Source organism: Castanea sativa, chromosome 5 (genome assembly GCF_040712315.1).
Source record: "Castanea sativa cultivar Marrone di Chiusa Pesio chromosome 5, ASM4071231v1".
Lineage (NCBI taxonomy): Eukaryota > Viridiplantae > Streptophyta > Magnoliopsida > Fagales > Fagaceae > Castanea > Castanea sativa.
The window spans coordinates 43,149,542-43,174,879 of NC_134017.1; the positions used below are offsets into that span (position 1 = coordinate 43,149,542).

General features: G+C 37.9%; 2 protein-coding genes across 3 annotated transcripts; one reads left to right on the plus strand and one right to left on the minus strand.

Annotated features, from left to right (window-relative positions):
• Window positions 1-15,951: 15,951 nt before the first annotated feature.
• Window positions 15,952-18,878, plus strand: LOC142634023 (uncharacterized). Of its 2 annotated transcripts, none has more exons than XM_075808284.1 (2): window positions 15,952-16,473; window positions 18,739-18,878. In XM_075808284.1, the coding sequence occupies exon 1, from the start codon at window positions 16,087-16,089 to the stop codon at window positions 16,465-16,467; it is 381 nt and encodes a 126-aa protein (XP_075664399.1). In that variant the 5' UTR covers window positions 15,952-16,086; the 3' UTR covers window positions 16,468-16,473; window positions 18,739-18,878. The 2 variants fall into 2 exon arrangements, with proteins under 2 accessions (XP_075664399.1, XP_075664400.1); XM_075808285.1 differs by having other exon boundaries at window positions 15,952-16,469; window positions 18,739-18,877.
• A 2,306-nt stretch (window positions 18,879-21,184) lies between these two features.
• LOC142636243 (ras-related protein RABA1f) lies at window positions 21,185-24,450 on the minus strand. Its single transcript, XM_075810395.1, has 2 exons — window positions 24,052-24,450; window positions 21,185-21,943 (listed from the first exon to the last, which is right to left on the minus strand). The coding sequence occupies exons 1-2, from the start codon at window positions 24,270-24,272 to the stop codon at window positions 21,511-21,513; spliced, it is 654 nt and encodes a 217-aa protein (XP_075666510.1). The 5' UTR covers window positions 24,273-24,450; the 3' UTR covers window positions 21,185-21,510.
• Between the last annotated feature and the right edge of the window lie 888 nt (window positions 24,451-25,338).

The window sequence follows — 25,338 nt, forward strand, 5'->3', positions numbered from 1 at the left end:
GCCTGTTGCTACACGATACCTTTAGAGCCCATTGCTACACGGCACCCTTTACAAAGCCCGTTGCTACATGGCACCCTTTACAAAGCCCGTTGCTACATGGCACTTGTACCCAGTCCGTTGCTACACGGAAATATTTTTACAAAATCTCAAACTATTTTACAAAGCCCAAAAACTATTTTGGCACTTATTTTATAAAGCCCAAAAACTATTTTGGCATCTATTTTACAAAGCCCAAATACTAATTTGACACCTATTTTATAAAGCCCAAAAACTATTTTGGTACCTATTTTACAAAGCCCAAAAACTATTTTGGCACCTATTTTACAAAACCCAAAAACTATTTTGGCACCCATTTTACAAAGCCCAAAAACTATTTTGGCACCTATTTTACAAAGCCCAAATACTATTTTGGCACCTATCTTACAAAGTCCAAAAACTATTTTGGCTTTTGGCAACTATTTCTAAAAGCCCAATACTATCATTGGCAATATTTTATCAAAAGCCCAAATACTAGTTCGGCAAAATTTTACAAATACTCAAAAGCCCAAGTATTATCCTTGGCAATATTTTATCAAAAGCCCAAGTACTATCCTTGGCAATATTTTATCAAAAGCCCAAATACTATTTTGGAAAAACTTTACAAAGCCCAAATACTATCATTGGAAACATTTTACAAAAACCCAATACTATTTTGGCAACATCTTATCAATAACCTAAGACTACTACTTTTTTTTACAAATAATGATTTCATAAAAGCCCAAATATTATTTGGCAACTAATATTATATTATGCTCAAAGCCCAAAGTTAATACCTTGGCAACAATATATTTCAAAAGCACATGATTCAAGTCCATGACAAAACTATTTTATCAATGGAATTCAATCCCATCTTAGAAGCCCATGGTTCAAGCCCATGGCAATTACTTATCAAAGCCCATGGAAAATCTCATGGCAATTATCTCTATTTCACTAACATACAGGTTATCATTCGAGGCCTACATTCAAGAAGTGGAGAACTTTGCAAGAGAATTTTCTTAATCCATCTCGGATCATGCCAACATTTTGCTACATTACTATTCAACCTAATTCCATTGCTACATGGGGAATCTTTGCTGAAAAATGTTCTCATGAAGAATTAAGGATCACTCTTGCTGCCATTCACAAGCAAAAATCATATCCAAGTCTTGCTTGAATACATCTAGCAATTCCATGACACTATTCCAATCTTCAAATCACACAATCTACCCAGCTGCTGCAAAGGCCTGAAAAGTTACTGCATCAGTAAAAGCCTTGCATCGCTGGGAAGCAAGATGAGCACTCCATAGTCCTTGTTACTTCTGATCATAACCTAGCGAATGGTGAAAAATGCAAGAAGCCAATGACCAACAACTTGACAAGAATCCACCTACCGCTGGAAAAGACAAAGTAGTCTCCAAACTATCTGAGTCCAACAAAGAATCATCTACCAACATTGTCAAGTGGCACCCTTGATTCTTACTTAAGGACAACAAGAGGTTTCGCTAAAATTACTTCCTAAACACGAGGGGAAAGCTGCCACCACGCTATTCTATTGCTAGATCCAGACCATCGCTATCAATCTGGTATTTCCTATCTTACCACTGGAACTCATGCCAGCCATACTTTCCTAGAAGCTGCCAATGCTATTTCCTTCATAGACAATGGCACAAAGACCAAATATTTTCAACCATTATCATATACTCAACAGTCATTACATTCAGCAAATCACAAAATTATCCAGAATGATGAAGCACTTATTCAAATCAAGAAGAGATTACTCCAGCAGTAAATTGACACACACCTAGCAGCTTGCCTGGGCAGACAGAACAAACCTCAGCTACTCATGTTCAGAGCTCCAGTAGATCCATCAGTCTATACAGATGCTCCCAACAGACAAAGTTACTAATCTAGCATGCTCAATCAAGCAATCATCATACAAAATCATTACAACAAGTACCTACACTATTTCAAACAGTAAAGTGCCAATTTCACTATTGAATTTGCCAAGGTACTCCTCACTTGTTAATATATGCTTATCCAAGGCTTCTCTACACTTGGGGGCTTGGTCTTATCAATCTAAAGGTTCCATCTCTGGGGGTTACAGTTGGATATTTATCACAACAATATCAATGGAGGCATTTCCATTATACATGTCTATTAGTCCAGCAGCGGCCAACTTTTTTCAAGAACACATTACTCATCAATTCGGCACTCTCACAAAATTACAAGCAAAAAATGAAGCTCAATCCATTGAAGTACTATTATATCAAGCCATGGCAATCCCATGCACCCTCTTCAAAGCCGTGGTAGTCTCACGCACTACACTATTGGGATCATAGCGGTTTTATGCATCACACCGCTGGGATCTTTGCAAATGTCATCTTACACTTAGGGGCTTGGTCTTTCACTATCTATTTGAGAGGAGTACATATAGATCTACATGAAGACCAGTCACTCCACCAATTAAATCAAAGCTACTACTCCAGCTATGGAACTTTCTGCTACATTGAGTCTCTACATGTCCAACAACGCCTATTTTATTACTCCAACAGTGCTATTAGATCCTACAACCTGATCATCACTTATGACTTAATCAATGCACTCATAATCATGCAGCCGATCCTACAAGGGGCCATTCAATCTCTATGCTTCCTAAAGCAACTCCTCCAACAAGGACAGAATCTCAATGGAAATATCATATTATCTTAGCCATCTCTATCAAATTTCTTCAAGAATTGACTACAATTAACAGTATCAACAAAACATTCATCTGTTATGATATTAAAATACATTCTAGACTGCCCCAGCCGTAAGCTCAGTATTTAGAATTTCAGCAGCAACAACTTCAATCCATTGAAGCAAGAGTTGTATCCTCTCTAGCCGTAGCATTGAAAATTCTGCTCAAAATATTTCTAAATGCATTAACTTCAACATTGTCTTGCTGGCCTCAATCCAGCAGCACCAAACCTAGCCACAATCTTGACCAGCTGCAACATTACGTTGCTGCCTTCAACCTAGCAGTATCATCTCCAGCAGTCAACAATCTTAGACTGCCTCATCTAAAAAGGTCTTCAAGCAAACCCATTACTCATGCATGCCCTTGCAATACAAGCCCATGCACTCGGGGGGCTAAATATTGATGACTCTTTTTTCGGCCTACATGGCATTACTTCATTAGTAACCCATGCCACATTGAGCTCATATCTCATTCAATTATATGAATTGGGCTCACATGGCCCGCGAGATCCTTACTTCAAGAGGCGGATTCAGGGTCCACATTTTCTCTTCATCAATTGGGATCATAACCCCAAGACATCATCAAAATCAACATATAGATCGAGCTTAAGCAATGAATCAAAGCTCATGGCCCATATTATCTCTCTTACACTCATGGCAAGCAGCTTCTTCAACAAGAGCCTATATTTACACAAAATGACAAAAAAACCTGAGGTACATCATCTCATCTTCAACTTATGATCCAAGCTCATAAGTCTCTTTGGGAAAACTTTGGAAGTCATGGTTTGGAGGGCCAAGAGGTATGTTCAGTAAAACTCCAACGGAAAGTTGATAAAAGAAGCATGTTGCTTGGCGTGTCTTCTCCAACTTCCTGAACTCTGACGAGTCCGTGTGTAGCGGGTAACATATGGCAAACATCTTTTATCGCATAACACTTAAAATGATAAAACTCCCCATTGCTCTTTTTCTAAAACTTAATATTCATCATGTGACAAATACTTAATATCTATAGCCATATAATTGCTGGGAAAATAACTATTCATTCAATCCCTAGCTGTTGCTATACAAATTTGGAAACTTCATTATATTATTCTACATAAACTACATTACTACTTTAAGCTAAAATCCAACTCAAACACATGGCCTAATCTGATTGGCTATTTTTAGTCTCCAACTATATGCAAAATATTCATGATATCTCTGATACCCAGCTGCTGTCTGCCACAATCAGACCGCATATTTCTCTGCCAGCTGCCAGAGCAGAGCATTAGATACTCTTCTTACTTACCAAGATTATGTCACAACACAATGAGACCTTGACTAAATCTCTAAAGCTTCATTAACTTTCAACCAATCCTTTTATTACTTGCTAAAAATGTGTTGTAATAAAATCTTGCACCAAAAACACAAACACCTAAAAGGGAAACATTTTCAGCAAAACCCCAGCAATATATTTAGCACTTGACACCTGGCTAGAAGTGATATCACCAGCCATTTAATGCTGAAATCCCAGCTACCAACTGCTATACCCAAAATAGCATGATACCCTTGAAAGAGATCTTACCATTTTTAGCCAAATCCATAAAATAAATGTTGAATGTCCTCTCTAGCAGTCTGAAATCACCCAGCTGACCTCATCTGCTTTTGCCCAAAGCAATAGCTGTCTCATGACAGTTGTGACAGCTATCTCATGGTAGCTGTCACAACTTTTCTTGACAGCTGGGACAGCTTTTTCAGAACAAATGTAATAGCTGACCCAGCAGCCTTAGCATTACTGATTTTTCCTCATTTGGCTAAAACCAAAACCAACTAAAGTAACTATCTTTTTATTGCCAAAATACCTTCATTTTTTGCTGCTTTTTCTCCAGCAGCTCTTACCCAAAACAGCAAGAACATCTTAAAGCTAAACATACCTTTTTTTTGCCCAAATCTTAAGATGGATTTTCTGAAGATTCATTGCTGTTTGGGACAGATTTTGGCTGAGATTATTTGCTAAAATACCTTCTTAAACTCAGCTAAATAGGACCTCTTCATCAACACCTCAAGGGGACACCAATAGGGAAGAACAACTCTCTCATGTACTTATCTATTCCCTCTCCCTTTAATGATCTTAAGCTCTTAATGAAGTTCTGAGCTTTTGAGTTTTTTAGTTTCCAAATCAGGAACAAAACTCTTCAGCCCTTAGCTTATAAATGCCTTCATAAGCCCTTATCCATCCTCCAGCAAAAAATCCCAGTAGTAAAACCCAGCAGCCCTGCTAAACACTTTCTCTCACTACCCATACTACCAAATGACTCACTACTTACTACATATACTCTCTTTAAGTTACATATACTCTCTCTAAGAGCACGCCCCTAGCTCTCAAATACTCCCTTACTTCCCACTTATGAGCTCTTTATAAGCTCCTATCCATCCTAGCAGTAAATCCCAGCAACATTGCTCAACACACTACAACACTATTACCTCTCTTATGCTTATTCTCTCACTCTCCATATTTAGAGAATACATCTATCTTATTGCTCCTATCTCCAAATACCTAAACACATCTCCATACTCTTCTATTACAAAATCTTTCCTCTTGGAAAGCAATCTATACAACTTCTCTAGCGGTTATGACATCATATTTTTACGATCTTTAACCACCATATCCATCATACTTCTATATATCATACATATTACAAATACTATATCCCATAAAACATCTATATCTTTTACCATCTCCATACTTCTCAAGAGATATCAAACACTCATACTAAAAGCCATTCTCATGAAAGACATAAACTTCTAATGCTAAAGCCCTTCTCCTAGAAGGCACCAAGATCTCATATCAAAGCCCTTCTCATGGAAGGCACAAATCCATCTTACATAAAGCCCTTCTCTTAGAAGGCACAAGTACTCCATACAAAAGCCCTTCTTATGGAAGGCAACACTATTCATAACTTCACAACAACTAAAAGAGCATTGTCAAGGGGAAAACTCATTTAAGTGCATAATAAGAGGGGCAAGCTTAATCAGCCCCTACACACAGCTGGACATACTTTCTCTCTCTCTCTCTCTCTCTCTCTCTCTCTCCAGTTGCACCCATTTCCCCCCCTTAATCTTGAAGTTATCATGGCAAATTGCCTCTTTACTGCTGGGGTCACTCTGCTGGGATATCATCAACTCACAGAAGCTGTATAGCTGGGCAACAAACCATACAAAGATAAGTGATTTTGCTTCCACATCTTTGAATATACATCATTGAGTTCATGATTACTTTACCTCTAAATATATATTACTTTATTTCGATTGTTATTACAACCACTAATCAAAGCTATCATATCAAACGCATATTGTATATATATTTGATTATTATCATGATTCTTAGACTTTGGCTTTAATGGTTTTGTAGGCTTAAAAATACGCTGGTAGCCATTGGACCATGTGGCCCAATGTTGAGTTCTGGACGCAACTACCCAAAAAGAACTCGGGCCTAGTAAGGTCACCCCTCCAAAGGACCACACGTGGCCGAGCAACTGAAAAAGGCCCCCGAACAATCATTGATTTCACACATATATATTTTGAATCTTTGATACATATGTATATATAGTAAATATACATCCACACATATAATTCAATAATCACAAGTAGAAGAATAAATGATCAAGAGTAACAATTCTTGTAAAATTCACTTTTAGACTCTAGTCCTTTATATCAAATAGACAATGCATGTAAATTGGAGCTTACTCTATGAACAGATTGTGTTGTCTAGAGAATGGACATGTGCAATTTGTACCCTAAAAAAGAAAATAAAAAGCTGTATATTATATTTGATAGCCTTAATTGACCTGGACAACTGACTTGTATATGAAAAAAATTGTTGAGGGAACACTTGAAATCATCTCTCTCACTTTACATTCTCAAAAAAAAAAAAAAAGGTATTTTGAAATTTACTAAAAGAAATGGTTTTTTGAATTTTTTTTCATTTAAAAAAACCAAATAATTTTTCAGTATTTGGTTATAATCATAAATATTTTTTACTTTTCGGGTCGTATGGAAAATCACTAGTATTTCATGTGATTTTGAGTAACTGGTCAACAATCGGGAGACTTAAATAGGGGAGAGAGAGAGAGAGAGTGAATTTATGGTTGAGAGAAGTTTTGTGGTGTGAACTGTGAAAAGGCCTATTCAGCCACCACACGTCATCGATGGAATCGCCCCTCACCGCACCGAGTCGCCCACCTCAAAGCTCCCCTGCAGGTGTCCAGTGTAGTGATCGGTAGTGTTTTCCAAGTATTGAAGCCACCAGGTGCGGCGAGCGGTGGTGGGTTTTGCCCACCGATGAAAACCGCATTGCATCGCCTTTTTTTATTTTTATTTTTTTATGAACTGCTCATGTATATATATATATATATGTATGTGTGTGTGTGTGTGTGTGTGTACGTGTGTGTGTGTGTGTGTGCGTGTGTGTGTGTGTGTGTGTATGTGTGTGTGTGTGTGTGTTTCAGTGGCATAGAGAAAGGTCTGAGAAGAAGAGGACGAGAGTGAGAGAGCAGTGACTGATCTGAAGGAAGAAGAAAAATAAATTGAAGTTAGGGTTAAGTTGTTTTACACGTAATAAAATGAAGTCGTTTTGGGTTTTTTTTTTAATTTAAATTTTTGATACTAAAACGACATCATTTTGGACTTTAAAAAAAATAAAAAAATTAAAAACTATGGAACAACGTCGTTTTCTGTTAGGTTAAATTTCTTATTTCCCCATTTATATCAAACAGCCTCTCGTTCTCTCTCTCTTCTCATAGGTCATAGCCTCTCTCTCTCTCTCTCTCTCTCCCCACTTAGCCTTCACCACTCGTAGCCACCATCCTCTACTGCTCGATGCCTCCATTCGGACCACTCTCCAAGCATCGTCCTCTCCTCTCTCCTATTTCTCATAGCTATTCTTTGGAAGTTTTAAGAGAAGGTTTTGGTGGTCAATACCTAGGCTACTATGCTTCTCCTTGCTATTAGGTAAGTAATTTATTTGATGCTCGAGACCTAAGATACTAACTAGTAACTATGCTTTGCCTTACTATGCTTTTTGGAAAGATTTTGAATTTATTTGAGATATTTTGCGTGGGAATTTGAGAAATATTGTGGATATTTTTGTTTGTTTTTTTTAATGAATATTTGGTTTGTTTGATAATTCTGTATAGGTTGTTTGATGTGGATTGAGAAATTTTTTTAAATATTTGGGTTTCTTTTTAACCAAACTAACCGCACCGAACCGGAATGGTGCATCGCACCTTGTGTAGACCGATTTCCACATCCCCACAAGTGAGGTGCGGTTAGGGTTGAGGGGAAACCGCACCTTATAGGTGTGGTCCAAAAAAGCCCCCCAAAACCAACTACACCGCATCGTGTATAGCCCTAATTGTGAATTTTTTTTTTTTTTTTTTGGTGGTGGTATAATGATTATGTAATGTTTTTGAAAATTTTGTTTGCTTTTAAAAAGTAGGAAACATTTTCTGCGTTATTAAGCTTGTTTTTCATTGATTTGTGTTTTTAGTCTTATCATACCACATAATACCGAAAAAAGATATTGCTAAAATAAGTAGAGCGTTAAAGCTTAGATATTTACATTGTTTAAGGAAGCAAGGCTCATGTTATACATTAGATTACTGTAAGGGTGAGTCTTGTGTCCTAAGCCCAAGAAGTGACTGGATTAGGGCCTAAAGAGCCCAACACAATGAATTTGTAGAGAGTGGACTTAAAAACTAGGTTTCAATGGATTGAGCAACGGGCACAGTGGATTAAAGATTGTAAGAAAGCAAAAAAAATTAAACTATGTGCAAAGAAAATCCCTCCTTGGCAAAGTCCGAGGAGAGTAGTTCTTGAATATATTTCTTCGGACTTGGTTACAATTTCAGTTCTTGGTTGCTACAGTGTCTTTTTCCACCATTTTTTTAGACCATCCATTTCCTTGGAGGATCTCTTACATTATATAGCCTCTTTTAGCTGATCTTGGTCTTCCACTTGTTGATCGTGTATGATGCTACTCGAGTGCTTGTCCCATCAGATATTCTTCCCAGATCTTTTGTGAGTTATGGTAACCAAGACAGCACTGTTTTGGGGTATTCTCCACATAAATGCGGCCAGAGGGTTTGGTGGGGTGTATTAAATGTGGTGACAACTACCATCCCTCCAGTCATGTCAGGGCTAACCCCTTCTTTGAAGTTCTTCTTCTATAGTGAGGCCCCCTCTGGTGATGTGCCATCGATGTGACCCTGATTCGCCTACCTAGCCTTGCCATTCGAGGATATGGCCTTCTCGGAACTGCGCAGGCCTCCTTGGCATCAGGTATGACACGTGACACTATTACCATATTAAATTTCTGTGTCCCACAATAGCCCCTCAAAACTCCATTTTTTCCCTCCTATCCGAGAAAAAAAGTGGGGTTTTGATCTTGAGTGACTGCCTCCACACACTTTTTTGATTTCCCATGTGAGAACGTCGCCTCGCATGTTCGTAACCGTTCTTGACGCTTCGGAGTACGAAACGCCTCATTAAATGCTCCAGGCGGCGCCTTGTCTCCCATGTCTTACTGTGAGATGGAGATCCTACAGCTAGGAGTTCTCCTCGAAATTTAGGGTGGGATAACTCCTACCTAACTTGGGGGATTCATTTCTCCCACTTTCTAAATCATCGAACTTTCAAGACTCTCTAAATCTTCAAATTTTCAAGACTCTCCAAATCTTCAAACTTTCAAGAAGCTCCTGAAGTGACCCTTGCCCTTATTTTCGTAAGTCCCTTTATTCTTAGGTTTCTTTTCTCTTTGGCTAGTCTCTTTGGCCTTTTGTTTTCCGTTTCTCTCTTCACAAAGATTTCTTTCCCTTCTCCTTAGTCTGTTAGATGGGTAGGTTTACTCATTTAGTGGATACCCCCGCAGGCATGGAGGGGTTTAGGGCCATGTATCATATTCCCCGGGGCGTCTCCTTGCTGTATTGCCCTTTGGGGGGGGGGGTGGCATATCATCAGAAAGGAGGGGGAGGTCATTATTCCCATGATAGCATTCATAGAAGGGGGAATGAGTCTTCCCATGGGTAGAGTGACCAAGGACTTCCTGATCGCTCATAGACTCTGCCCTCACCAATGTGCGCCCAACTTGTTTAGACTCTTAGGTAGTGTAGACACTCTTAACGAGCAAATGAGATTGGGTCTCACCTGGCACGATGTTGTCTAGATGTATGAGTGCCACCTGCTTGCAGACTCTGGCTATTACCTTAAGTCTAGGTCTTCCGTCGTTATGCTTGTTTCGTGTCTCCCTAAATCAAACAAGGGCATGAAAGATAACTTTCTAATCGTCTCGAGTGAATGGCAAGACAGTCTTCACTGCCTAACCCAGGAGGGAGCACTAGGTGGGGTACCCTAGGTTTAGGTCCTTTAATATGGGTACTAGTTCCGTAGTTTGTTTCCTTCTAACTGATTATTCGTTTCTTAACTGTGGTTTCGCTTTTCGGCCATTTTTTTTTTCAGATAAAAGATACGTGGCCCCTAACCTTAATCGCAATTAGAGCGGGTGATCCTCGGCTAACTCGGATTGATGTTTTGGCGCCTGGATTCCTAGCCCGAGAAGGCACCATGCAAGTCGAGCTGCCCTCCAATCATTCTCTTCATGAAGAAGCAGTCCCAAGAGAAGAGATAGCTTCCTCGCGCTTATCACTTAAGGCAGAGATAGACCAATTCCAGCTTGAGGAAGGGAGAGAGGAGCAGGGAAAGCCTGTGATTCAGGTCTCGGATTTGGAAGACGAACTTGATAGACTTTTAAGGCTTCGTACTTTCGAACTCATTGTTGTGTGCAGAGTTAGCGGTTTAGAGGAAGAAGAAGAAGAAGAAGAAGAAGAAGAAGAAGAAGAAAAAGAAGAAGAAGAAGAAGAAGAGATGCCGCTGGAGAGGAAGAAGGGCCTCTGCGAAATCCTTGCGGGTAGGATAAAGGGGCCGATGCCCAAAGATGCCTCGGTGTCTTAGCTCTCTCTTGCTCTTCCTCATCCTCTTCCTCCTTCAATCAAACCATTCGCGTCTGCCAACCTTAAGAAGAGGAAGAAGGAAAAGGAGGTGGCCGAGGAGGGCGAGTTGGTCCCCCATGATGTGGGGGTTCCTCCCAAGGAGGCTGAGCTTGTGGCTGAGGTGCGACCCCAAAATCCAGCGTGGAACCCTTCGATGGAGTTGGATGGCTTAACGATACCCTGGAACTCTTCCATCAGGGAGTTCTAGAGAGGGAACGCCCATAATGTCGTCGACGCTCTAGAGCAGCCCCTCTTACTGTTGAAGGACATGGTTGCTTTGAAGAACGTGAGGCAGTAGGACCTCTTCCTGTCCCTGAAGAGGGACTTAGCCTTGGTAAGTTTCACAACATGCCTTACTGATTTCATGCTAGGTTGTCTTTTTCTTATTTGATAAAGCATTTCCTCATCATTTTTGTGCAGGCCATCCGGGAGGTGTTTACGGCTGAGGAGTGGGTGAAAGATGCCTAAAACGAGGCTAGGCTCGTGAACAATCTTCGTGCCGAGACCAGCAAAGCTTTAGGCGCTGCCGAGCAGAAGAACAAGGAGCTCGATACGAAGTTGGCTGCTAAGGAGAGGAGTCGGAAGAGTGCTGAGGTTGGCCTTAAGATCGCCGAGGTGCAAGCTGAGGAGCAATGTAAGAAGCTCCACTACACTGAGATAGAGCTGGCCACGGCCAAACAGGAGGTCATGGCTCTGAAGACAGACCTGGAAAAGGCCAAGGAGGCTGCTCAGGTGGCTAAGGCAGCTGCTGATGCTTCGGAGCGGAAGTTCTATGAACTTGGGGTGCAAGAGACCGAAGCTCGCCTGACAAAGGAGTTGGCTAAGGTCTGCAGGGACTACTGCTAAGAGGTGTGGATCGAGGCACTGAACCTGGCTATTCCTGCTGTCTCGGAGTGGAGGAAGGCTGAAAATGTTTACTACCCATCAGAGCTTCGAGAGGCTTCTACAGCACTTCTAGGCTTCAAAGCAGATTCGGTTGCTGCAACAATTGCCCCTGCGCAGCTTGCAAGTACCCAAGCCTCTCTTCCCCCTCTTGAGACCTCCGAAGGGCCTGGCAAGACAAGTGACCAAAGCTAGGGGGTGGAAGGGGCCAAGGGCAAGGAGGCTAAAGCTCTACCAAAGGCCAAGGGCCTAGAGGCTGACTTAGGAAAGGTAACTGCTCCCAAGAACAAGGAGTCTGAGCCAATCAAGCCACAAGTCGTGGCCCAAAAGAAGAGGGCCAGCTCGGGCAAGATTGTTGATCCTCCTGTCTCTTAGCCAGCCTGCAAAAAAGAAGACCCCCCTCCAGCCAAGGCATAACTTAGGATTTTTCTCTATTTTTTTTTTTTTGTACTTTTCTTTTGTTGTGGCAATCTGCCACTATTTATGATGTATCTTTTCTTCTGTTCAATGAAAAGACATTAATTTTTACTTTATGAATTTTTGTTTTTCCTGCAATATTTGTCTCTGATTAGCTATAGTTACTATTTTGTCCTTTGCTGAAAGGTTAGATTGATGATGCTTCTAAGGGTGAACACCCATACTTTAACAAAAGCTAATAGTAATGAATTTTTGTTAATTCAAATAAATTAAGTCCATGTAAACAGTGAGAAAAATAACTATGTGTTGGTACTAAAACTGCATAATCAACAAGAATGTCTAAGTCCTTAGAGACAAGCAAAATACTTAGTAGAAAAAGGGGGCATTTGAGGTATCTCATTTTAAGAGTACCTTATGAATGTACCTTCAGAATCTTTTGATCAAAACCCAAGGCGAGTCCTCATTTTTTCATGATGGTGCATATGCTGAGGTTTTATCGTTGGTGAAATTGCGAAGTGTTATTTTACTCAAGGCATGTGGTTCGAGGGACTAGGCATGACAGAGATCCTGCTTGGTATTCTCATGATTAAAGAAATATTAATTTACCCAAGGCATGTGGTCCAAGAAACCGGACATAACCAAGGTTCTGTTTAACACTTGAACAAATAATGAAGAATATTAATTTTCCTAAGGTATGTGGTCCAAGGAGCCAGGCATGACCAATGTTCTGTTTAATATTCAAGCAAACAATGTGGAGTATTAATTTACCCAAGGCATGTGGTCCGAGTAATCAGGCATAACCAATGTTCTGTTTAACACTTAAGCAAATAACCAAGAATATTAATTTATCCAAGGTATGTCGTCTAAGGAGCCAGGCATGACTAGTGTTCTATTTAATATTCAAACAAGTAATGGAGAATATTAATTTACCCAAGGCATGTGGTCCGAGGAACCAGGCATAACCAATGTTCTGTTTAACATTTAAGCAAATAACTAAGAATATTAATTTACCCAAGGTATGTGGTCGAGGAGCCAAACATGACTAAGGTTCTGTTTAATATTTAAACAAGTAATGGAGAGTATTAATTTACCCAAGGCATGTGGTCCGATGAACCAGGCATAACCAAGGTTTTGATTAACACTTAAGCAAATAACCAAGAATATTAATTTACCCAAGGTATGTGGTCCGAGGAGCTAGGCATGATCAAGGTTCTGTTTAATATTCAGACAAGTAACTAAGAATATTAATTTACCTAAGGTATATGGTCCGAGGAACCAAGCATGACCAATATTTTGTTTAATATTCAAACGAATAACCAAGATGACACATAACTCCAACAAAAACATGGCAGAATTGCCTTTCATTAATAATAATACCTTCGCAGGTTATTTACATTCCAGAGGTGTAGTACAACATTTTCGTCCAGATCTTCTAGGAAGTATGCACTTATACTAGCTACCAGGTGATACGGGATGGCCCTTCCCAATTGGGCCCTAACTTTCCCCATGCTGAGTTTTTTGCAGTACCTACAACCTTTCTCAATACCAGGTCCCTAGGGGCTAATGGTTTTAACTTCACATTGGAGTCATATCCTTGTTTAAGCTTCTGCTGATAATATGCCAATTGAACCATGGAATTTTCTCTCCGTTCTTCAACTAAATCCAGACTCTTTCCCAGTAGGTTATCATTGCTGTCTGGAGTGAATAAGCTTGTCCTCAGCGTTGGGAATCCAGACTCAAGAGGAATCACAACCTCGGCCCCATAAGTCATTGAAAATGGTGTTTCTCTTGTGGACCTACAAAGGGTAGTCTGATATGCCAAAAGAGCATGTGGCAGCTCTTTTACCCATTTACCCTTTGCATCATCCAACATCTTCTTGAGTCCATTCACTATGACTTTATTAGCAACCTCGGTCTGTCCATTTCCTTGTGGATAAGCCGGAGTTGAATACCTATTCTTGATCCCCAATTCGCAACAATACCTTCTGAAAGTTTTGCTATCAAACTGAAGTCTATTATCCGAGATGAGGGTGTGGGGAATCCCGAATCTAGTGACAATATTCTTCCACACAAACCTCTTGGCATCCACGTCCCTAATATTCACCAGTGGCTCTTCAACCCATTTGGTGAAGTCAGTGCTGACCAAAAGCCATCTCCTATTCCCTGCTGTTTTAGGGAAGGGTCCTACAATATTCAGGCCCTATTGAGCGAAAGGCCAGGGACTAGACAGAGGGTTAAGCACACCCCCTGGCTGATGAATGTTTGGAGCAAATCTCTAGCATTTGTCACACTTCTTCACGTACTCTTGTGCTTCCCTTTACATATTTGCCCACCAATATCCTTGAGTGAGGGCCTTGTGAGACAATGACCTGCCTCCCGTATGGCTCCCCCTCATTCAGCTAATCCAGGAGTGGTTCCATTGCGTCAGTGTGGATGAATAGCAAATATGATCCAGAGAAAGAGCGCTTGTACAACTTCCGATCCTTGGACAACCAGAACTGAAGAGCTTTTCTCCGCACCTTATTGGTCTCCACCTTCTCCTCGGGCAGGATGTTGTCCTTAAGGAATATCACAATAGGATCCATCCAACTAGGCCCTGCCCTAACCTAATGAATATGAGCCTTCTCCCTCTTCGAATCAGTGGGTTTACACAAATCCTCGACCTGGATAACCCAAGGTAAGCTTTGTGCCGAGGAGGTTACGAGAGTGGCAAGAGAGTCTGCATGCATGTCTCTGCTTCTAAGGATTTGCTGCAAGGCGAAAGACTTGAACCTTGATTGCAAGTGCCTGACTTGACTCAAATATCCTTGCATCCTCAAATCCCTAGCTTCCAATTCTCCATTTACCTGGCCAACAATTAACCTTGAATCTGAAAACACCTTTACTGTTCTTCCTTCCATTTTTTGGACCATATCCATCCCAAGCAGCATAGCATACTTAGCCTCATTGTTTGTGGTTAAGAAGCCTAACCTCAAGGACTTCTCAATAGTGATCCTCTCAGGAGATACCACAACTAGCCCCATTCTAGATCTCCTTTGATTAGCTACACCATCAACGTATACCCTCCATAACTAGCCCCATTCCAAATCCCCTTTGATTGATGTTTATCACTCATTCACAAGCCTACTTTTGAAAAAAGAAAATAGTAAAGATACTGCAAATTTTACTACATTAGTTATTGGAAATATAAAGAGATCCCAATTGAGCTACGAGATTTTTAGGTAAAAACAGGAACAGAAGACTAAAACTTACAATTTACACCTTTGAAGTTTGGAATAAATTACAATTGTCCTGATATTACATATCTTTTGTATTTAAAACCTGTTGTCCATGTGTTGTGATGTCCATGTGTCGTGATGAGGTATTCGTTCAGTGTCATCTCAATTCTAAACGAGGTAGATTTATAGACCTAAAATTTGAAACTTTAGGGGTAAAATAAAAAAATGACCCCAAACTTCAAGGATATAAAAAAATAAATTAGAATTTAGTAAAAATTCCTAAACTTTAATGTTCAAATTGCAAATTTACTCGGAATACAAACATAACTAAGTGTTTGTTTGAGAATAATTTATCTAGTTTTTAATTTTAATTTTTTTTGATAAAATTAGGTTAAAATATACTTGTATTTATTTTTTTTTAAAGTGAGAACAAAAAGGTGAAGTTTCAAAAAGCAAGTTAAAAGTTGACTTATAAGCTCAAGCGAAGATTGAGTAAATTTTCATTTTCTTTATAAAAACAAAAAAAAAAATTGCCTAAAAGGCAAATACCTGCAGCCATTTGTCCCCAATTGAACAGGTGGCACATCAGAAGGAGATATGCTCATATGCACATGTATAACGGATGAACATTCATGGTATATATAGAAACAAACACTCATCAATCCCACTTTATATAACCTTAGATTCTGATTTATAGGCAAAGCAATCTCAGTGTTGGGTTTTCAGCAAAAGCACAAAGGGAACAATTTGTTTGAGCTCTCTCTAGTCTCTCCCTCTCTCTCCCACTAACGATGACTGATAATCACCAGGACCCCAATCAAAAACTGCCCTCTTCTTCTAAGAAAACTCCCACTCAAATCAACACCGCCAACACCGAAGCCAACTTCTCGGGTCAAAACATCCGATACCCGAACCCACCAGACGCAGCGAATCCGGACGCAGCAACGCTCCGAGAGCAATGGAGGTTCGCCATTAGACAATACAGCAAATGGTACTCTCATGCTTGGGGCACCGCCATTCTTGCTGGTGTCTCCTTCTTTGCACTCGGTTGGGTCATCAAGGGCTCTAATCCTCTGCCTTCTTTACACGATAAGCCCCCTGAGTCTTCCTCCGATTCTTCTTCTTCTTCTTCTTCTTCCTCTGCCAATGATGCAAATGAAGCTCGCCGGTGATGGTGGGTGAGTTCTTAGTTCAGTTGTTTTGATTATTTTGCGTTTTGGGTTTCTGGGCATGTTGGATTTGAGGAGACCTTTGATGGGTTTCTTTCAAATTTGAATATTTTGTTTGCTATCATGTGAATTATGATCGTTTTATTCGAAAAATGGACTTTGGGGTTGGGAAATAGTTATTGGTTAATTCTCATTTCAATGTTTAGGATTGAATTTGGTTTTTGTCGAATGGGTGGGGAGGGTTTGGTTGTTTGTTTGAATTGTTCAAGTTTTAAGCCTTTGGATTTAAACAGTGAGGGCCTAGTAATCTATTTAGCTATAAAGTATGTTCATGATGATAGAGGAATGAACTACAAAAGATATATATAGTTAATTGGTGGAGTTGAAGTCTGAAATCAATTTTAGGTTTAATAGGTAGAGGTGTTGATGGTAATGATGAGTTCTCCAGTATTTCAGCATTCTTGAGTCATAAGCACTTGCAAATTTAATGTGCCCTTAGGTTTGTAGATATTAAATTCTTAAATGGTTATGGCCTGATTAGCTAATGTAATTTAGTTACACAAATATGTCACTTGATTGATTTAAATTGTTGAGTTTGAAAGGGTGGGCATTCTTGCTACTAGTTTGTAGTTTTGTACCTGCTATGTTGTAGGACATTGGTTAGCATGCCTGGTGCCAATGCCTATTACCTTAGGTACCATATTAGGGTATAGGATAGTGAGTTTTGCTCTTGCACCTATTTGTAGACATAATAGGATTTTCAAAGGTCAATACAATCTGCTATATGGCACTTTGAGCAATGGCTAAATCTGCTTTTAATTGGAAAGAGAGAGAGGGGGGGGGGGGGGGGTGGTGGTTGTCTCATGGTTTGTCCTCTACGGGTTTGTTAGTATGTGGATTCAATGTCCATTCTCTTTAGGAGTTAGTCTTAATGTATAAAGTAGCATTCTAGTTTTCATAAGGTTGAGTTGGATTTACAGCTTGAAGTCTTGCCGTTACGATAATTCAATAAACAAATCATGTGAAAGAAGTGCTTGCAGGAATCCACAATCCACTCATATCCTTCATAGCTTGAGGAGTTTCCTGTCTACTGTGACATATTATTGACCATTTTCATGCTTGTTCTGTAATAGTATTGAGTGAATGATTTTTTCCCCGTCCATTGACAATATGTTTCATGGTACTGCTCCTTCAAAGAAGATATTATAAAATATCTAATGATGCAGTAACTCTATTGCACCCCAGCCAATTGACTTTTTTCTTGGAATTCTTTTCTTCCCTTACCATACTAGTGAGAGAATAGTACCAATAGGATGAGGCTTGGGTTTGTTTTCCTTCAACTGTAAATCAAATTATTTAATTAATTCACATAAAAGGATCATTGATTCTTGTTTTTCTTCTACTTGTTATACTTGGCACTGGATTTTCAATAAAAGCTTGGTGGTTAAAATGGCAGTCAACTGTCACTCTCCAGTAATTACACTTTCTCTGAATGAGTAATCGTCACTATTTCAAAGAAATTCACATCATGCCCTTTCCAGAAGGGACCTTGTGCAGTGTTAACTGCCAAGAGAAACGTTCTGAGCAGAAAAAAAATCATCAATTCATGCCCTTTCTACAAGAAAGTCTTAAATGGGATGAACTTGAAAAGTCTGATTGGCTAGAGCTTATAAGCTCAACTTTTAGCTTTTATATACAACTTTTTAAAATCTCACTTTTTCTTACTTTTTCTCAGATTTTCAAAGTACAAGTATACTTTAACACATTTTTAGCAAAAAGCTAAATAAGCTGTTTCCAAACGTACACTTCAAAGCCTCACTTTTTCTCAAAATTTCCAAGTATAAGTATACTCTAATACATGTTCAGCAAATTTTTTTTAGCAAAAAGCTAATTAATATGTTCCCAAATGTACACTTCAAAAGTTCTGGTGATTTCCAAGTCCATGCTTTCTAATCTACTCTGCTCTGTTTCAAGTAAAATGAAGAGGATCCTGTTCCCTCCTAATCTCTCTCTCTTCCTCCCCCTGCTCCCCCCCCCCTCCCCCCTGGCGGCACGTGCATGCGCATGCACCTAAAGCAGTTCTATGCTGCAACTAATGAAAAACTAAACTCGAGGGGTGCCAGGAAATAGATTGCAGAAGAATAAGTTCTACTTCAGTTTTTACAATTATTTATGTGGAGTAATATAAATTGCTGACTATTATGCTATATGATAGCTCTTCATGCTACTCTGTTCACATTACTGTATATAATTATTATGGAACAATGATTGCAGATGCCACAGCAATTAGGAAGAGGGCCATTCCATCCCTGGGTCTAACAACTGAACCTTCAACTGGTTTTGGTGTACAGTATCTTGAATGTATCATACTGTGTTTCTTTCCTGGATAATGGAGTAGATCAGTTTGCTGTTGGTGCATCATCACTAGTCTGGATAGTCATCCAAATTTGGTTCTCGGCCTTGTGTAAATTCTGACACTGTATGTTTATCTTGAACAATTGTATGACATGGTCTGCTGTCAAAATTTCATAGTTCTGAAGCTTTTTGGGGAAATCATTGCCTAAAAATCTTCCATCCCAGTTTGGATTCTTTGTTAGTGTAAAAATAATGAAAATAAGAGGATAAATAAGCAGAAATCTTCTGCTCTTCTGTACAGAATAGATAACTTGCATGACAGGGTCGGTTCTGATTCTCTATTCCAAGTTTTCATTAATTTACGAAAGTTTTCTACTCTATTATTAAGCTCTGGAAATGTAACAAAAAGCATAGCTTATTTGTCTTATTTGTTAAAAGCTGGCAAATAAGCTAATGAGGAAAAAAAAAAAAAAACGAAAGAGAGCAAAGCTAGCCTAAACTCATTTTGTCCATTGGTTATTGTTCTCTCACTCGTTGATGTACATATCATACAAATTACGTTCATAATTCATGCTTAATGTTCACATACATTTAAAATGTGAAATGAATGATGTGTATGGACGATGTATAATAAAGATTGTGAGGATAAATGCATTTTTCATCATTATCAGGAAACGTGAAATGAATGATGTGTATGGAGGATGTACAGTAAAGATTGTGAGAATAAATGTCTTTTTCATCATTTTTAGGGGAGAAATCTACAAAAGATGGTGGATTGTGACATTCCTTACCCTCTTCATTTTCAATGAGAAGTTTGGATACGGTTGTTGGTGTAAAGTTGGAACCAGAGTTCCCAAGTTCCCATGTTTCAGCCAAATGAAGCAATTCAGGGAATACACCTCCCCAAAGATAAAGTCCTGAAATTAACATTCTATAGCAATGAGAACCTCTTGCGCCATGTTCTTCATTGCTGTTGCTTAGAACTCGAAAGGCAACCTGATTTCATGCAGCTCGAGAAATATTTCCTAGCCAGACATTTTACAACCAAGCATAGAATTATCGAAAATGATTCCTATTAAGACATCTAACAGTAACAACCAATCATAAAACCATCCCAATCAGTTGAGGTTGTTCCAGTATAGATGTTTTTGGTGTATGGCGTACCCTAGTTTTATCCCCTACCAACATGGGATTTGACTAAATATTTGGTTGATGAAACGTACTTTATCAATTTATTCGAGGAAGCTTCTGTTAAAATTTGTAGTTGTTGATAACTGATTATGTACTTACGTTTTTCCATTTTTTCTTTCTTTCTTTCTTTCTTTTTTATTTTTATTTTTATTTTTATACCAATATACATGGTTTCATCCCGTACTGTTGAAAGGCAATTTGTATGAAGTTTATTAAAATGTAAGAAATTGAATTGATCTGCAAGCATCGGTCTCTTATAGACGATGATAAGATGATTGTTGAATATTCAAATTTTATTCAAAAATCAAAATCAAAATCAAAATTCCATTTAAACACCAAATAAATATTACATTTGAGTTTTTTTTTTTTTTTTAAAATATATGTAATATATATATACTTAATAAAATTTTGAAAGGTTTGGCCTCCCTGAAAAATATTCAATGACCTTTTTATTGTAAAATTTATTCTTATATTTTCTAAAATTTTGGATCATTCTTGATTTTAAGGAGTTCATTGGTTCCATTGTAAATTTTCTATTTATTTCATAACTTACATATGTTAAAAATAAAAATTTTAAAAATTTCATTATGAGGTATATTAGATACATGTTGATAATTTTGTATCTAGTACATTTATGAATTATGACTAACTCTGCCATTAGATGTGTGTGCATACGAAGCATGGTTTGTCTTGACTAATTTATAAGTATCATATAACTCGTCCCCACCTAGCAAAAATTTCTAGTTCTGCCGGATTGAATGGAACCATGAGCCTAATTCTAACCGTTTTATGATTGGTACATCGTCCCCTCTCATTGACTAGAGAAAAATTTGAGGGAGAAGAGCTAAAATTGTACGGCTCTATGAGGTTGAAATGGTAATTGTCTAAGACCCAAATTTTGTCCTTATAACCTCTGCTGGCTGCTTGAAGCAAATTGCAAGTGGTTCGGGGGGTTTCTGCCAGGATAAAATCTAATCCTACAGTCCACGATAAATTATAATAGGTAACAACATCAGCACCATCATCATGAATTAAAAAGCCATAACAAAAATACGTGGTATTGACTATTGAGACAATGCACTACTTTCTTGGTCTCTAAAAGACAAATTAGCTGGGTCAAAATCTAATAACAGCCATCAAACGTTTACACATACATGTCTAAAAAGCCATAAAATAAGGGAAAAATTATCATTTTCACTTTCCATTAAACCACCAGTCTTTGAACATTTATAGCCCAAAATGATCAAACTTGATATAAAACTGAAGAAGCTGAGTAATTTTAGTCATACAAAAAGGGTAAAGTGGGGACACAGGTACTTTAAATTCAATAATAGAAAAGAACAGGCACATATCTTTTGGATCCTAAATTTTCAGCTAAGGTAGACAAGTTCACACTGTAAATATTCTATAGAAAACACTTTTCGTTCAGTTGCTGATCTCTACAAAGATATGAACATGGGATAGAAGTTCAAAGAGAATGTATTTTAAAACTCTCCATGCTCAAGTAGAGCAACATCCAACTTTCTTCACAGCTGATACATCATCCTTGGTTCCAACATTGATTGTTTCTCCTTTGGGTACAGCTGCTGGGTCATCCCCAACCTCCAGGGCCTTCCTGCTTACAACATGATAAATTTGGGTCAGCACTTCTGTGAAGGCATTCTCAACGTTCAAGGACTCAAGGGCAGATGTTTCCATGAAAAAGGTGTTCTCTCGTTCAGCAAATGCTTTGGCATCTTCAGTGGAAACTGCTCGCAGGTGCCGCAGGTCCGCTTTGTTTCCTACAAGCATGATCACAATGTTGGCATCTGTGTGATCCCGAAGCTCCTTCAGCCATCTCTCCACATTTTCAAATGTAACATGGCGGGTAACGTCATAGACTAGTAAAGCACCAACAGCACCTCGATAATAGGCACTTGTGATTGCACGATACCTATAGAAAAGAAAACATGAAATAAGATTGAATATAATGAAGCATTATGATCCAATCAACTAATTATAGCATGATGCAATCATGTTGATGTGGGACTTGGAAGAAGATGCTGCTGCTAGTTTTAAGTTGTATTAGGAGCATTTTAATAGAAGATTCTGTATTTCTTATCTTTTGAAGTTATGCAGGTTTCAAGAATGAACTATGGGCCATGTTTTGCTACCATATTGGCTGGGTTGTGGTTTAGATGATATCCACTTGATTGTAGGGTTTCATCAAGCCCATAAAAAGGCCTAACTAATAAAAAAAGGACACTTTCTCCAGATGAAGGAAAATTTACACTAACTTAAGAACTTTTCTCTTCCTTACCTTTATCTATTTTTGTATCCCTAATTCTTTCATTTTGAAGACCATAGCATGGATACATCACAGCAATATTGTCACATATTAATAAAGTGCTGAACAAGAAAAAAAAAAAAACTAGTTTCATAGTGGTACAAGTCATTTTGAAGCTAGTCACAATGCATAATGACTCTGTAGGTTTTAACAGCAAATATATCCAAGCAAGAAAGCTAATAAGATTAATGGGGAAAAGAAGGGTGTAGGTGGTGATGCGTTGGAATTTGAACAATGTTGCTAATGTCTTGGACAAGAGAAGTATCTTAACTGGTATGAAGAGTCATAATCAAAATCATATTTACCATGATGCACAACTATAAAGAGGCATAAAGAAAAAAGGTGCACTTTCCCAATATCAAATTTCTAACTATTACAAAGAATCTTGGTGGAAGGGGGAAGCAGATAGTAGTTAGTTTGAAGAAACGTAAAGAGGTCTTTGAATTAAAGTTGCACATGCAGCCAAAGCTAATTAGGGGAAAAAAGTTAAAAAAAAAAGGGGGGGGGGGGGCAACAAATATGAGTTCATTTAGAGCTGCATGCGATTAATAGTTTAATAACTAACTGGTTGGAAATAGTTTAATACAATTCCCAAGATTGACAATTTTCCAGAAAGTGACATTAATTTTAGCTTAGGTAATAGGTAGTCCCTTTAAGAATTCAATTGAGCCAACTATTATATTATAACATAATTTAGGATTTGCTTTATAATTATGTAAAAGACTTGATATATTTTCCTTTTTATATTACTCTCCTCACTTTCTTATCTGGGAGCAAATGCCCATCCAGCCTTGGCTGTATTTTTTTCCCACGATTCTTTTACTCAAAGAATCTGCTTAAAAGTTGTACCAACAATGCAATGTTCAGAAATGAATGATTGGTGATGATCTAACAACAGAATGAATGACATATTAAAACAGAGATGTGCTCACAACAACCACCTAGTAATTTGCAGACACAACACCACCTTTGTGCAGCGTTCCTTAAGAAATCTAAGAACCGTGTCATTTATGCATGAAAGCAAAACAGCAACACCACCAAAGCATGCCTATTCAATTAATTACATTAAAAAGATCATCATGCATTCAACCGATATGAAAAAGAAATCTATGCAACATGTACTGCACCTAACAAACTGTACCTAGTGTTTGAATTTAATTGTCATTTATCTTTTTCTAAGGTCAATTAAACACAATGAAGCTATGTGTTTGAATTTAATTGGGAAGCAAAATGTACTGCACCTAACAAACTCTACCTAGTTTTACCCTAATCTCAAATATAGCACTGAAAACCTATTTCAATCACAAATAAAATATTCAATTCCCAATAAAAGAATAAAAAACATAACCTAATGAATTTCTCATTTGTCTACTAAAGGCTCCATTTCGGTTTCCATATAGAAAATTCAAAGTCCAGCACAAGTATTTAGTTTAGTTAAGTAAAAAATTTTCTTTTTCCTAGCAAACCTAATTGCCATTTCTTTTCTTCCCTTCAATTTTCTCCACAACCAAACAAAATCTCAATAGAAGAAAACTACAAGCAGCATAAAACCCATATAACCACATGTAACAAATGACAATCAAAAGCAAAAAAAAAATTCAAGATCTACGAAGAACCCAAAATTGAAGACCAAGTGCAATTTAAAGATCCAAACTATAAAACAAAGAAAAAAAAAAATTATGTAAGATTGAGGGAAATATGAAATGGGTGAGAACCTTTCTTGGCCAGCAGTGTCCCAAATCTGAGCCTTGACAACCTTTTCATCAACACGAATACTTCTGGTGGCGAACTCGACCCCAATGGTGGACTTGGATTCAAGGCTAAACTCGTTCTTCGTGAACCTCGACAACAGGTTCGATTTGCCAACACCGGAGTCCCCGATCAGCACCACCTTAAACAAGTAATCGTAATCATCATCTGCTCTGTAAGCCCCCATTTCATACACAACTCTGTCTCTCTCTCTGTCTCTCTCTCTGTTAAACAAAATAAAATATGAGAGACAATTATTGAAAAGTAGTAAACGTTTATTATTTTAAGAAATGGGTTTTTTATTTACTTTTTGTTTCAAAGAGAAGTATATTTTTGCTTGTGTTTGTGTTATAGATTTGTGGGCTGCGCAGTGCGAGCTGGAAATATGGAGTTTATTATTGGTTGGCAAAAATAGTAGGTATGTTTAGTACATCAACTTAATCACATGTTTTTAGTTTTTAAATAATATTAGTTGCAAATTCGTGTTATGCACAAGAACCTACTTATTTGTGTGGTAAACTCATCTTACTTTAATTTGTATTACAATTTGATGAAGAAATCGTTGCTTAAACGTGTAATGACTTACAATAAATAACTCAAAAATTCAAATATTAAACTCCTAAAATGACATCTTAGAAATTATTTGAACAAAACAAAATATATATGATTACACGATAAAGAAATATAAGAGAAAGAATGGTTTAATTCAAAAGAATTCATGACTATAACTATTGAAATCTACCGAATAGTTTCAAATATTGCAAAAATATGAATCTAAAAAATATAGATGTTAAAAAATTCCAAAAGGTATAAATTAAAAAAAAAAAATCAAAAAATTTAGAGCTTACGAATTCTAGACCAAAAAAAAAAAAAAAGTATTATGTGACTACACAATAGGAAATTATAAGAGAAAGATGTGTTATCCTCAAAAGAATAATTCATGGCTATAGTTATTGAAATTTATCAATTAATTTTAGATATTGCAAAAAAAAACCTAAAAAATCCAGATGTTAAAACTTTTGAAAGGCCAAAGAATCATAATATTCACTTCTTATAAATTATTGAAATATATATATATATATATATATATGTGACTACATAATAGAGAAGTATAAGAGAAAAATTGATTGTTGAAATCTACCAATCATGTTCAAATATTGCAAAAACTAAGGCAAAATTCAGATGCTACAACTTCTAAAATGCCACACACACACAATTAAAGAATTAGAAGATTTAGAGCCTAGAAGTTATTG